Genomic DNA, 15,829 nt, shown 5'->3' on the forward strand with positions numbered 1-15,829 from the left:
AACTTTCTTTCTTCTTCTTCTTCTTCTTGTTACACACTTGGCGATTATTCTCCTCACCACCTCTCCGACTCCGATCGGTCGCACCTCGTCATTGCCCTTGTCGAGTGGAATTAATCGACCTGCCAAAATTGGTTCGATTGTAGCAGGAGCAACAAGCTCTGTACAAAGTCTCTTAGCAAGCATGGCTATGGCGTCGCAAAGACTTGCACTGGACTTAAAGGACTTGCTAGCGAGCATTCCTCTAAAGCCATTTGCATCTATCCCCGAGGGAACGCCAGAACCTTTTGTCTTAAGTGCCGCTTCTTTTATCATTTCTCCATTTATTTGGTGATAGATAACATGAGGGATATCATCGAATGGGCCAAAGACCAGGGATCCTAGCTGGGCTTTCTGTACACGCCGCAAAAATCTTGAACAAAGGCTCATCTTTCAAACCGGCAGTCTAACTCCCACAGGGATTAACGAACGCTTTTCATTCCACTAATTTATTCTTGTTTTTCTCGTTGCCATGTTCCCACCAATAACGTAGCTCCGTAGCACACACAACCCACAATTCCTCTATTCGCTCCGACGAAGGGCTAACGCTCGAAACGTCAGCTTTTGTAATCGTTACGTTGGCCAATTTACCACTTCAACTTTGTGGATAGATCCAAATTATTTCTGTATACTCCGATGTTTATCCTGAAGGTGGATCATTACATCATCAGTGGGTGAAAGAATGCCCCCAGAGTCCTGTTCAATAAGGTACCGAAAAGCGGAATTTACCTGAGCCCCCGACACCAGTTTTGCGAACATCATAGCTTTATTCGGTGGATCATTCCTTCGAGGCTTTGTGAGGCGCTTTTGTATCATTCGCCTTTCGCGTAGGAGCGTGTCTATCTCGCCCTTTTTCCATAGAGCTAACCTCCTTGACAAGTACCCTTGATGATCTTTCGCTTTTGAACCTTTACTAGCTTTTTGCAGCGCCAATGCTGAAAGAACAATGGCCGCTGTTAGAGCTATATGGTGCATTTCCGATTTATTGTTCCAGTCATTAATGTGCTTGGCTACTTGGTGAAAAAAATCGCGACCAATTTTCCCATATAGGACTAGAAAGGTGTTCTTCCGCCAGGTCGTCACTTCATTGTACGCATTGGCAATAGCTGTTGTATTTAGCCAAATTTCCGCTCCGTCACTTTTGCGCCCCAATAACACTTGAAGGCCTTCTCACGGGTTCATAATCAGGTAAACACCCTGGCATCTCAAAATGATCTTGGGGTGGGCTTTCGACACTTACTAGTACTACTGCTACTACTACTACTACTACTACTACTACTACTACTACTACTACTACTACTACTATTACTACTACTACTACTACTACTACTACTACTACTACTACTACTAATAATAATAATAATAATGATATTAAAACAATAGAACACTAAAAGCACCTTCAGATCTCATCCTGATTTAAGTTTCTTGAGATACAATGAAATATATGAAGTTCATATATTTTGTACTGCGGTATTAGATACATATGATGCACGATCCTCGCAGTAGATAGCGTTATTTAAGCAATAGCGAAAATCAGACCTGAAAATAATCAGGCCTGTACGGGATTCGAGCCACTGACCTCTGCGATACTAGTGCAGCGCTCTACCAATTGAGCTAACAAGCCAACTGGGAGCAGAGGTTAAGTTTCTTGTTACATACTGTTTGCCTTATGCCCCGTGTGCTTTTTGGATAGGTTTCATTAGCCATGGGGAGGGTAAGTTTAATAAGTCGTAGATACATTACGTTAAAATGGGTTTTGATGATAAACAGATTCCGTTTAAAAAACATGCACTTTTACATTTCAACACAGGCAGCCAATGGGTAACTCTCGGATCGAGTTGACACTACTTTGAATTACTTTGAACTGCTTGGGTGATATTGGGTGAATGGTCAGAATTCACATTTTAGCTATCTCTCGGTGCAAAACTGCGGACCGCAGACCGCAGACTGGGTACTAGACACAAAATGCATACTAGACACAAAATGTAGACTGTAGACTGCAGACCGAGAATTTTAAAAACTGTTTTTTCGTCGGATACGTAACATCATCCCACAACTTACCGAGTGTGAGGCAATCGCTTTTCCACAATCATCTTTCGTGATCATTTCTACTATTGTGGAATATTTCATGCCCGTTTGCTCGTTTATTTTGTTTTAAGCTTACAATTGACTTATACTTTTACTGATATGAGTGTTTATAGGTTCCCTTATAAGTTCTATCAAAGATTTGCTCAAAGCTTTGCTGGTAAGATTTATTTGTTAAAAGTCCATTAGTTATAAGCCCCGTGAGAGCCTATAGGATCGACAATAAAACGTCTAAAGAGTAGTATAGTAGTTGGGGTGTCTGACTCTTTGCAAACTTAGGGTTTTCAAAATCCGAAAAATTGCTCTATAAAAATCTGATATCAAAATCCAAAATCCAAAATTAAAAAAATCAAGAAATTTGGAAACTATATTGAAAAACAGTTATCAACAAAGTCGGAATCCAAAAACGGAGACTCGCGATAATTCCAAGAATTTCAAAAATTCCAAGAATTCAAAATGGCGGCTTCATAAAACTTATTGAAACTTGTGAAAAAGTAATATCATTAATAGATATATAGATGTTGACTTTTATCGTGGCGTTGTATATGATTGTTAAGGATATTGAATATCAATTTATTCAGAAGAAAATGAGAATTTAGTTAATTTGATTGATGAATAATCTTGGAAATACTTCAAATATTTTCTTATATATTATATAATATAGATATAAATAATGGGTAAAGTTAAAGAACGTTTGATAAAAGAAAATAATGGATTGGTATCAACATTATGTCGATGTACTGATAAAATTCATGATGAAATAGATGAAGATAATCATTTGCCTGAATTTTATTGGTTTTTTTTTGTGATGATCGTTATATGACTAATTAATAAGGAATGTCAATCTCGATTTGATAGTTTTGAATATTATGAAAGGGCTTTAACTTATGGAGAGCTTTCTATTCGATGGTACGAAGAATTGATTGAAGTTGATTTGATGTCTGGTCCACTTATTGACAAAAGAGAGAAGAAAAGAATTCCATACGTATATAAAACTTTTATGAGAATGGGTATTAAAAATTATGTTTTATCTGATTTGATCTTGATCAATTTGTATTCTATTAAAAGGTTTATTGAAGAAAAATATCATATTATGATTTTTAGGAATGATCTACGTGGATTTAAAAGTTTGAATTTTTTTTTGTTTTGAATATTATGAAATAATTGTTGCAATTATATTGGATGTTTTGGTTTAAGGACATTGGATTAGTATGCTTTGGGGAGATTTTTTTTACAGATGAATTTAAAAAAGGTGTATCAAGATTGAAAAATAAATATGGTTTGGTAATCAGAGAAGGAATAAAATTTCTTTTTCCTTTTGATGTTAATTTTAAGAGTGTTTTTAATAAGAGTCCAGACCCAGACACAGTTCCGAGGATAATTGTATTTAATGTAACACCACCAGCAATAGTTCCAATAACGACGAGATCGATAGATGTGACCTGACTTGTAATATGTTTCCTGCTGAGATTTTTAAGCATAGTCTTATAAATCCAATATTTCTTTTGATAGAATCTGTATAAAGTTTTCAACTCATTGATTCGGTCTTTAGTTAGTTTGTCCGATATGTGATTCCAATTGAATATATTCTTTTCCTTCGTAACCTCATAAATATTGGATACATTAATTTTGTTTGACTATCATAATATAACTGTATTGTAATCCATCGAAAAGCGTCTTACAATTATCTGCCTCTAATGTAAGAGATGCGCCTTCCCTGATATCTAACATTACTGTGTTGGCTATTGTCACCCAAGAATTGTGAGTGTTCTGAAGTTGAATCTTAATGCCGCTGCCGTCAGTTCGCACTGGAATGGGCTACTCAGAAGGAACACAAGATGTGACAAATGTTCACTTTTCGCGCCATCGAGGAATGTGATAAGGTATAAACCAGGATTTTTGATTATTAATTTTGTGTTATCACATGAATTCACTGTAAAATCATCAGCGCTACTTTGCCACACGTATCTGTGTTCTGGTGTTCCACTGACGCGAAATTTTATTTTTGATTCGTTGTTGTGTGCCAGTGGGCCTTTGTAATAAATTGTCATATTAGTGATGCTGTCTCTGATGTCATTAATATCGCTATTGAGTTTTGATATAATAACCACGTTTTGAGCATCGACATCGTGTGTATTTCCTTTTTGCCGTAGATGAATACCCATATAGGTAATGCTTGGTCGTGAGATTGTCCGGATTTGAATTTGATGACGACGTCAAATATTAAGTAATTTGGCATTGTGTTGCTCCATTTGGTTGTTTGAATTATACTCCTGATGTAGTTTTTTGATTTGTTGTTAGTTGTCTGGAGACTATCTCAACAGAACTTGTGACTCGGAGACTGACTGAATTATAATCTAATTTGGATATATCAACAAAGTTGAAATGGTAAATTGGCCACCGTAATGATTACAAAAGCTGACGTTTCGAGCGTTAGCCCTTCGTCGGAGCGAATGACGAAGGGCTAACGCTCGAAACGTCAGCTTTTGTAATCATTACGGTGGCCAATTTACCATTTCAACTTTGTTGATATATCCAAATTATTTCGTTACTCCCACCGACGCAGCCCCAAACAGTTTCTTTCGAAACTATCAGCCTTTATTCATTTGAATTATAATCTATTTTATCGGATTCCCAATAATTTCCACAAGCGATTGTGTATTCTGACTGTGGGGCTGGGTTCATGTCTACTCCGAAACGGCTTGAATAATATCCCTTCTTGGTGTCCAATTTTAGTTCCAATGGTTTGACTGGTATACCGAATTTGGTTGTGAGTTGTTTTTCTGTAATGTCGTCTTCATCAGTGAATTGACCTGGTGAAGTCATGATGTATCTGAGACTGTTAGGTGAATTTGGGAGTGTTTTTTTCGCTACTTCGACCACGCCTTCACTGATGCTGTGGGCTAGATTGTTGTTGACATATTTTTCGTAATTTGTTTTCACGACAGCACTGTTGTCGCTTATTGTTTTATTCTTGTAATTGACCGTAGCTGCATTGTAGCTGTCATGTGCATGTGGATCTTTTAGGTTTGTGATTGATTTAGAGTTCATACTGAGGTCATGATCACCAATCAAAGGACGTGTACCATCTAAAAGCATAACATTTGATAAATCAGTTTTTTTGGCTATCTCAGTGTTGAAGGTTGTAATATCAAGTTTTCCACTGAGTTCGTTGGTCATTGATGATAGATCAGATTTTTTTCGAAGTTCATTATGAACATAGCATTGATTGACAGCTGATGAATTTTGTGCTGATTGATTACTCAAGCCATTGATCTGCCTTTCACCTCCATGAATACTAGTGAAATTCAAAGCAGCCTCAATGTTACCACCTTTCGTTTTGTCAAGATAATTACTCAGATCAATACTTCCGATATCATGCTTCTTAGCTAATTCTACGTCAACGTAAGTTTTATTACAAAGATCGGCTCCAGCTGTTGGTGCTGTTGAATTGATAACCTTGTTGTTGTTGAGATCAGGGTTGCCAGTCATCGATTGAGTCCTATCGAGAAGCATAACAGTACTAGTAGCAGGATTTTTTGCCATCTGGGTGTTGAATGTTGTAGTGTCTAATTTAGCATTCAATCCATTGGTCACAACTGATAGATCAGCCTTTGTTTGAAGTTCAGAATTGAGTTTAATGAGATTTACAGCAGCAGTACCGGAAAGAGGATCATCTGAAAGACCTGTTATTTGTCTTGATGATGGGCTGACAATTGTAAAGTTAATATTACCTAAAAAATTTCCGCCTGTGTTTTTTAAAAGGTGTTATGTCAGATACTGTAAATTAACCACATCTTTGTTGTTTGAAGGATTAGCGACATTGATTATTTCGTTGTCTTGCATATCAAGGATGCCTAGCTGTTGTAGGTCTTGTTTTGTCAGCATAAGCTTTTGTACAAACATCGTTATCATCGGATGGATTTTTCAAATTTTTGAGTTGTTTGTTTTTCATATCATAGTCACCAGAATCTGTTCATTGAAATCCTACACCTAGTAATCCTCTTTGACCTCCTAATGTGCCACCGAATGATTCATGATTTAATAATCCGTTAGAATAACTCATTATACATATTATGCAGATTATATTCTCTCAATAAAGTTCTTTGAAATGAACTTTCTCGGCTTGTCAATATATACAAATGAATAAGGATCTTGTATTGCTTTTTGATATATATCTTTTCGAATTCCAGTTTCTCTGCATATCTGCATATCTGCATATGTTTATTAGTGCTTGAGAAATCAGAAATGCAAATATGGCTGCAGTTCCGTTATCTATCCTTTGGTGTTTTATAATAACTCTGGCTTAAATAAATAACTGAGCAGTTTTTGTGTCTTCCTCTTATGAAATATTCGATCAATGGTTTTTGTTTTTTTTCAACAATGTAATCGTCAAATATAACAATTTTCTGTGATTTATCATCCATTTCAGAGACAGGAATAATTTCATCATTGCTTGCTTCAAGAATGGGATACCCTACCACTTTTGAGATCGGCTCAAGTTTTGTCATCATATGCTGATAGTTTGGTTGTTCAACGTTTTTGGCATTCTCTACTTTCGCATGACCCATAATGCCTTGCGCCTTGGGGGTAACCACAGTAAACAAAATGGCGGATCTTGGTGCTCAACGCAAGGTGAGTTTGAAACTCCCAAAAACCTTCAAAGAAGTGTCCAGTTTAACTAAACCGAGGCTGAAAGAAATCTGCAAAGTATTATTTATTGATTTTGAAAAATCAATCGGTAAAAAGGCGCTTGTCAACGTCGTATGTAACGGTTTAAAGATCTCTACTTCGGGTCTTGGAAGTAATGCTATCAAACAATCTTCCACCTCGTGCACCAACACTCCAACAATTATGTACCTTCAAAAACTAAAAGACTGGCAGAAAAACTTAAATGGAGTACCATTACTGATGGAAGAATCCATGGTAAAAGAAAGAAAGATTTTATCGAAATAAAAAAGTCGATAGATCATATCAAGTAGTAAATTAGTTTTACCAGAACCATTTGAGCCGCAAATGAGCATCCGAAAACATCGATCCGGCATGAATTTATGTAACTGCTTGAAGTTGACATGATTGTCATCTTTAACATCGTAATTTTTTATTCTCCTTATAATATATACATAGATTAATTTAGTTGAACTCTTGGTTGAACTATTAGTTAAATAATGTTTTTTGTATATGATTTTAGTTCTCTTTTATGTAATAATATTATATATGAGTCTTCTAAAATGGCAGAAATTAGCGAAAAGTAAAACCAATCTTGGGAATGAAATTAATAGTGTCCGTGATGCAATCGAGAAAAATGATATCAGTCATAAGGCAAGTCAAGAATCATTTTCAGTGATGAAAATGAATTAGAAGATTTTTGTTCTGTGGAATACATGTCATGTTATAGTTACGCAAGTGATTATCATTATCATACTGTTTATCCCGAATTTCATATTTTCGAAAGATCAACCGATGTCGCAGAAAGAATGGAAGAAAAACCAAAAACAATAACTGATCACTTTCAAAGATCATCCAGATAGGAAATCGAAATCATTGAAAAAAAATTGAAACAATACAATACCTGTGAAGGTGTAGTCTGATCGTCCGGGTGAGTGTAGTCCTGAGAAGAACTGTTGTCGGTGGTAGTGACTGACGTTTCGACAACCTGTGCGGAAGTCATCATCAGAGTCAAGTGAATGATTGTTGTCAGTAGAATGTTCTTATCCCAGTTCGTGTGAAATGATCGGTTGGTTTTGCCGTGATGTTATTGGCTGTAAGACTCAAGTGACGTAAGTCGGTCGTGATTGGTCAAAATACCTATGACAAATTTTGATTTGCTTGAATGGTGTGAATATCTAAAAATTCCAATAAATGTTTTAATTATAAGCAGAGATGAAAAGGTTCTACACAATCATAAACAAGCTCTATTTATTTACAATCTTCACCCATCATACATGTCGGGGTCACATTGGGTAACAACTTTCGTTAAAGATAATGTCATCAATTACTTCGATTCATTTGGAATGCCACCATTTCAAGAAATAGTTGATCATGCTAAAAAGAAGAATCTGACTCTTCTTTATCAGAACGATCAAATTCAAAATATTAAAACAACGACTTGTGGTTATTTTTGTCTGTATTTCTTGAATGAGACGAACGAAGGCAAATCATATTTTGATCTTCTGCAAGTGTTTGATGTACATGACACGATGAAGATATACCTTGATCATGGGTTATACAATGGAATGATGGAACTGGTGGATCGGCGGAATGGCGGAATATAAAACGGCAAATGTTACTTGGCACAAAATATCGTAATTTTAGTCATCAGTCCATCAGTACATGGACTATAGGGTATTTCCAAAACAGATGATTGTTGTCCATTGTTTCATACGTATTTGAAAGTCAATTCACTCTTGTATTATGTGAGGGAGGGGGGGAGGGAGGGAGGGGGGGAGGGAGGGAGGGAGGGAGAAGAGACACCAGATTACTGTTAAGACTCATTTAATATTTCTCTTAGTAACCTAACATACAACGCTCTAAAAGTCCACTGGTCTGATTTTCATCTCAGCCCTCTTCAAAGAAGAGTTGGGAAAAGTCAAGAGATTCCAGTCGACTCCACCATCATTAGCTGACTCCTCTGCATGACGATAGACGCCATTTAGGTTTGAGTAATAACAGTTAGCATACCACCACCCTCCTTCATACATCTCAGCACAGCTTCTGTCATAGCTGTCATTGTCCTGACCTTTAGTTGAAAAGGAATAGCCATGATGTTGTGTAAGGGAGTCGCCAGCAGTTCCTAGGATGAGACAAAACTTGAAATCAGCTCCTAAGAGACATTCACAAAGAAGTCATGTAATCCAACCTTGACTTAGCAAAGACAAAAAATTCTCGTCACCATCCGTCGAGAAAATTAAATCGAATTACAGTTTTGAAAAGTAAATACTGATTCAGAGTCATCATAGATAATGCCGATGAAGTTCGTTACATTGCATTTAACCTGGCACTACGGATGTAGTTACACAGCGTTACAACTGTAAGGAGCTTACTTGATCGATAGTGTCGTAAATCTACTCTCCTAGGAAAGAGTGATACTAATTAAGAGTATTGTAAAGTAAATTTACTATCTTGATTGTCGAATAAAATCCAGTTGAATTAGAGGAATGAGAGTGATCACTTAACCTATGAATACTCTAAAACAGATATACAATTTGATCAAAAAAACCTTCTAAATTGTTTTCTTCTTTAAAAATCTACCTTGAGCTAAATAGAATTGATCAATCTAAGAGAGTTACTTTTATTTGGCTAAGAACATTTACCTGAATATGTCATGACGCTCAACTGGTACTTTTTGCTTTCGTCCGCCACTGAAAACACGTCGAACTCGGCGTAATAGGTATGGCCATCAAAATCTTCAAGATCGACCCGAAGCTTGGTCGTGGGTTTTGTTAGGCGGTGCATTTTGTCCAGTCCGAGCCAAAGCTCGCTATTGAGATCGCCAAAGCCATTTTTGTAGTCCGACCAGCCGCGGTCAAAATCAACAGAGCCATCAAGTCTCTTTTGGACCACTGTCCATCCCCCTCCGGCAGTTTTTTGGTCACAAAACACTTCAGAGTCAGGTCCAATACCATCTGGATTGATTGTATAAACACCGCTGGTTATTCTACCAGATTTGTATACCTCGGCACAGTTCTTATGCACTAATAAAAAAAAGATTAACGATAATAATATTGAAAATAATGACAATAATAATAGTAATAATAGTAATAATAATAATAGTAATAGTGATGATAATAATAACAATAATAATAATGATGATAATGATTACCATGAAAATAATAATAACAATAATAGTAACAATTGACCACCTTGTCTCCGGATGCCCAAAACGTGCCATGACAGAGTATATACAAAGACACAATTAAGCTGCAGCGTACCTCCACTGGACAATATGCAAACACTAAAACATCAAAGTGTAAGATAAACACTACGAACATGAACCATCTACTGTGACAGAAAACCAAGCAGTGCCTATACTCTGCGACATGCCAATCCAAAATGATAAAGAGATCAAAGCAAACAGACCAGACATAGTGGTAAAAGACAAGGAGGAGAGAACTTGTATACTCATCGATGTGTCTATCCCTACAGAAAGGAACACCTCCTTGAAAACAGCAGAAAATCTCTTTAAGTACAAAGATCTTGAAATCGAAATCGAGAACACATGGGGAATAAAACAACAACCGTCCCAGTGATCACTGGAGCTCTTGGGCTTGTTAAGAAGGGAATAGAAACCTACATTGGCAAGATCCCAAGCAATATCAGAATAGCAGAGCTACACTGAGAAGACCGTTCTCCTCGGAACTGCACTTATACTGAGAAGGATTCTATCCATCAAGACTTATGATTGCCCTGAGCTCATGGATTGAACTCGGCACCATAAGAAAAACAAGCAAAACTTTAAGGAAGTATGATAATAATGATAATAATAATACAGTAGAACGCTAAAACCACATTCAACCAGATCTCATCCTGAGGCAAGCTTCTTGATAGATGCTATTTGCCCTGGGTCCCCGTGTGCTTTCTGGATTTGGTTTCAGTAGCCAAGGGGAAAATAAGTCTAATAAATCGTGGATACATCACGTTTGAATGGGTTTTGAAGATAATTTAATTCCTTTTTACAAAAACATACACTTTTGTATGTAAACATTAGCAGCCAATGGGTAACTCTCGGATAGAGTTGACACCACTTAGAACTACTTTGAAATGCTAGACTGATGTTGGATAAATAGTCAGAATTCACATTTTAGATATCGCTTAGTGCAAAGCTGCAGACTGCAGACCACAGACCAGGTACAAAATGTAGACTGTAGACTGCAGACCGAGGATTTTAGAAACTGTTCTTTAGTGGGATACGTAACATCACCTTACAACTTACCGAGTGTTACGCAATCGTTTTTCCGCAATCATCTTTCACGATCATTTCTACTATTGTGAAATATTCCTTGCTGATATGAGTGCTCATAGGTTCCCTTGTAAGTTCGATCAAAGTTTTGCTCAAAGCTTAGCTGGTAAGATTTACTCGTTAAAGGCTCACTACTTACAAACCCCCTGTTAGCTTGGAGGATCGACCACAAAACGTCTCGCGGAGTATTCAATGATAGTCATACCTTTCTAGGAGCTTTGACTCTATTACACGTGTACTGACTGTGACGAGTATTAATTGAAACTCCCTCGAAGAAAAGTCGAATTATATTTCAATATAGAAATCGAGGCGAGACGAAGACCATTCATTCATGCAGATCATTAAAACATAAATTTATATAACTAGAAGTTAAAGAAATATCGCATGCCGCCTGACTTCTGAGGCTTTGAATCTTCAGGGTATTTATGAAAAGACAAATCCAAAGTTGAGGAAATATTGTGCCAGTTTCAGACGCAACGAAAGTGAACTATATATTCTCTACGCTTCGCAGTTAATTTGTAGGAGCCGCGACTGTTGTTTACCCATTTCAGACCACGTGACCTATTCAGGCCGTATGAGGCTAATCAGGTCTAGTGGTAGCCTGCTACATCTGAGTGGGTGACAAATTTGCATATTGTAACTCGTGAGGGTATTAGAAAACATCAAAAAAAACTTATTTTGATTTATTTTATTTAATCTTTCTTTAAACACGATCAATTCATCAGCCTATAAAAATACATATCACATGCGCTAAGATATTTAAAATTAAAACTACATACTATAACACTAAAGCTGTTTTCCGTGAATGCCGGGCGTTAGACTTAAAGAATGTCATTGATCTTACGTTTAAATAACCCCAGAGACTCTATTCCTTATATCGCGTGGTAGACTGTTCCATAATGTGACGCCATTGTAGCTAAAGCTTTTTCTGTAATAATTAGTGCGCGGTAGTGGAACATTAAGCTTATTTTCAGAGTCCCTGAGGTCATAAGCAGAGTCACGCCACGTAAAATTTGAATATAGATACCTTGGAGCTAGTCCGTGCAGACATCTAAACATCATGGTGGCTGTATGGATTTCCTGCTGGCGTGCAAGATTTTTCCACCCTAAAAACTCGAGTTGCTCAGTTGCATCAGCATCATAGTTAGAGAATGTCAACACACGGGCTGCTCTATTCTGCAATTTCTGCAGTTAGTCTCGTAGCATTTTCCCACAGCTACCCCAAACAATGTCACAGTAATCAAAGTGAGGTTTTACGGTAAGGTTGATGCTGGGATCAGGTGCCTAACTCGCTTTAGGGCCCCGATACCAGAGGCGATCTTTTCGTTAGTTTTTTGATGTGACTATGCCAATCGAGTTTATCGTCTATTATTACACCAAGCGATTTTGTAGCTTTAATCTGGCTCACTTGAGTATTGTTCATTCTAATTGTTGGTGAAGCTGTGAGAGTATTCAGTCTCTGCCTCGACCCTATTAGCATAAATTCGGTTTTAGTCATGTTCAAGTGAGTTTGTTCGCTTGTAGCCAGTTGAAGACCTTTTCTAGGTCTTCATTTAGACAGAACTGAACGTTCTCAAGATTGCTTCCCGCATATGTGAGGTGCGTGTCATCGGCATACATTCTCGGTTTACAATTTGATAAGCAATTTGGAAGATTGTTGATATGTAATAAAGACAATAATGGACCGAGGATGGTCCCTTGAGGGACGCCGCAAGTCAACGAGTAGCTACTGGATAGCGACCCGTTCACAGAGCATTTTTGTGTTCGGTTTTCCAAATATGACTGAAAACATCTGAAAGATTTGCCATGTATACCATAATAGTTTAGTTTCGATAGAAGGATCTGATGGTCAACACTGTCAAAAGCTTTTTTCAAATCTAGAAAAATGACTCCATTGATTTTCTCGTTATCATTATTATACGCCTAAGAATCTGTCGCTTCCAACAAAGCTGTTACAGTTGAATGATTAGCACGAAACTCTGATTGGTTTTGACATAGAATATCGTGCTCTTCCAAATAGGCATGTAACTGTTCATAAACTATCCTTTCAAACACCTTCGCCATTATTGGAATCACCGATACTGGGCGGTAATTGTTAACATCACCGCGGTCACCCTGTTTATAAAGAAGGGTAATCCTTGCATATTTCCAGTCGTCTGGGAACGTCCGTTGGCTAATAGATTGATTGAAAATACCACATGTCGGCACACAAATAAGATCAGCACATTCCCTGATAAACCTAGCAGATATTTTGTCAAGGCCCGTTGCCTTTGACTTGTCTAGTTTATTTAAAAGTGAAAATACTTTAGTTGGATCGGTGGGTTGGAGCTTAAACCGTTTATCTGTTGCGGTAAGATATCTTTGATAGCTACCACTATCACAATTTATCTCACTGGCAAGTTTTGGACCAATAATAGCAAAGTGGTTATTGAATTCGTTTGATAGCTCCAACGGATTAGTTATCGTTAATCCGTTTACTTTTAGTGACGCCACTGGCGTTTTCCCAGATTTTCGAGAAGTTAGCTCGTTTATAGTCTGCCAGGTCTTTCGGGAGTCGCTGGTGTGCTTATTAAAACTATTTTGGTAATAAACTTGCTTAGCTGAGCGTATTTGCTTATTGACTATATTTCTTTGTTTCTTAAATAATGCCCAATCGTTAGGATCATTTGTCTTGCTAGCTTTGATTTTTCATATGTCTCTATTATACATAAGGTCTTTCAATTCAGAGGTAATCCACGGAGAACTCCGTGTTTTCAGTGGGGCATGTTTGTCAGCGATAGCCAGAAATGTACATCTCCATTGCTGCCACATCACGTTTGGGTTGGAAGACTCGTATACATTATCCCAACATTGAGATAGAATATCATAAGGAAACTTTTGGCGATCGAGATTTCGGAAATTTCTATATGTAATAGAATTATGTCCGTTAGACATCCCATTTAGGGCAAGTTTTCTATATACATACACCATGCTACTATGATCACTTATTCCGATATGACAAACTCCCGAACATGCAATCTTATCCGAACAGTTGGTATATATTAAATCAATTAGAGTTCATCAGGTGGGTGTTATCCTCGTCGGTTCAGAAATAAGCTGCTCGAGTCCGTAGACATCAGCAATACTCCTTAATTTGGATGTGTTATTGTCACATCGAGTAGTGATCATGTCACAGTTCATGTCTCCCAGTACAAAAAATTCTACATTTTCACTATCCAATTTCCCAATTAGGGTTTCAAGAGGTGGAAAAATGCCAATAGGAGAGTCAGGTGGTCTGTACCAAGTAACAATCACAAAAGATTTTGAATTTGGCTTATGGATTTCCAAGCAAAGATTTCCTAGTGTATCCATGTGTAGGTCACTTCGTACTGTAAAGTTGATTGAAGTTTTTACATAGAAGCATACCCCTCCGCCGCATTGTGTTAGTCTATCGTGGCGAACTATTTCGTATCCCGGAACATGAACTTCATGATCTCGAATACTCTCGCTCAGTTTCGTTTCATTTATGCAAACAATATCGATATCATTGTTTGCTAATACGATTCTTAATTGGTCTATATGAGTAGTTAATTGATTAATATTGAGTGATGCCATTCTAAAACCGCGCAAAGGAGGCAATATTGAGACAGATTTTTCGGCCTGTTGGTTGCTTAATTGATACCGCACGGCATTGACGGACGGCACATTATCTCATTCTAGGTGCGATTTAAAACTATTATAAAACTGCTCATTACCTTTAAAATTTAAGTGCAGTCCACCTTTGTTGAGTCCACTATGAGATATGTTCTCATGATGGATTATTTTCCATCCATTTTGATGGCAGAACTTCTTTAGATGCTTGTTGGCTGTTTTCACTGCCTGCTCCAGCTTATCTTTTCTGCATACAAGCTCCGACAGCGTAACTGTAGTATCGCAGGTGCCCTCGATCTGTCGTCGCGAGATCCACAATCGATTCCGCAACAGCCTTTGGTTCCCTGGTTTTAAGATCACTAGTCCCAATGTGTAAAATCACTTCATTGGGCGAAGATTCCAGATTTGGCTTGAGATAGTGATTCATGGCCATTGTAGTAGCGCCCGAGAAAGGCTTGAATATAGCCCTGTGGCCAACTGCTTTTCCCAGATCTTTTCCAGGTATTCTTGAGATCATCCAATCTCCTATGAGCAGGGTTGTGCGCTCTTTTGGTTGTTTTTCGGGTTCGGATTCTTTTCCTGCCAGGGTGTTATTAGGACCTCCTTTACCTTTCGATTTCTCTCTTTTGTTTTCTGATTTCACAATGAAGCCTTGTTCTTTGTTGGCGCAAGGTGTTGACTCATCCATATTTTGGACAATGGTATGTTCGTTAGAGTGTTACTCATCGAACGGCATTGAATAGCTGCTTCTCTGGATACGATTTGCAATGCAAAACTTAAAGAATCGCGTTCCTGGACTAACTTTATATTTTCTTCCTTCAAAGATAGAACTGTCTCCCTAAGTCGAGAATTTTCGGATCTCAGGTCTTCCACATTAGGTTTCTCTTTTATATGAGCCCATAAGTTCAGCACTTCAGATTTCAGACAGTCCAACTCCTCTTGTACTGATTTGGCATTCTTGCTAAACGCCGGAGTAGAAACTTCCTCTTCATTCACGAGAATAACTGAGTCGTCATCAACCGGTAACTGGAGTAGCTTCTTCAGTTTGGCTTTCATTGCTTTTGTATCCGGACCTTGGACTTGAAGGGTACCGGTACTGTTAAATGAAACCAACGTGAT

General features: G+C 37.6%; 1 protein-coding gene and 1 long non-coding RNA gene across 7 annotated transcripts in view; one reads left to right on the forward strand and one right to left on the reverse strand.

Annotated features, from left to right (window-relative positions):
* Nucleotides 1-8,816, forward strand: part of LOC111347382 (uncharacterized) — a 23,921-nt gene extending 15,105 nt beyond the window's left edge. Inside the window, exons 4-5 of one of the 3 annotated variants that reach the window (XR_016002527.1) lie at nucleotides 6,554-6,756; nucleotides 8,684-8,816. This is a non-coding gene — a long non-coding RNA (uncharacterized LOC111347382). Of the gene's footprint in view, nucleotides 1-3,641; nucleotides 4,005-6,553; nucleotides 6,998-8,683 lie in introns of those variants that run through there. The other 2 variants (XR_016002528.1, XR_016002526.1) reach the window with 2 other exon arrangements.
* LOC111347383 (techylectin-5B) overlaps nucleotides 8,600-15,829 on the reverse strand; it is a 27,447-nt gene continuing 20,217 nt past the window's right edge. For 3 of the 4 annotated variants that reach the window (XM_088763308.1, XM_088763306.1, XM_088763309.1), the window contains 2 exons: nucleotides 9,435-9,815; nucleotides 8,600-8,914 (listed from right to left, as the gene is read on the reverse strand). In XM_088763308.1, coding sequence (XP_088619434.1) covers nucleotides 8,652-8,914; nucleotides 9,435-9,815 — 644 coding nt within the window. In that variant the 3' untranslated portion in view covers nucleotides 8,600-8,651. The remainder of the gene's footprint in view (nucleotides 8,915-9,434; nucleotides 9,816-15,829) is intronic. The other variant, XM_088763307.1, reaches the window with a different exon arrangement.

The sequence above is a fragment of the Stylophora pistillata genome, chromosome 6 (assembly GCF_964205215.1).
Source record: "Stylophora pistillata chromosome 6, jaStyPist1.2, whole genome shotgun sequence".
NCBI lineage: Eukaryota > Metazoa > Cnidaria > Anthozoa > Scleractinia > Pocilloporidae > Stylophora > Stylophora pistillata.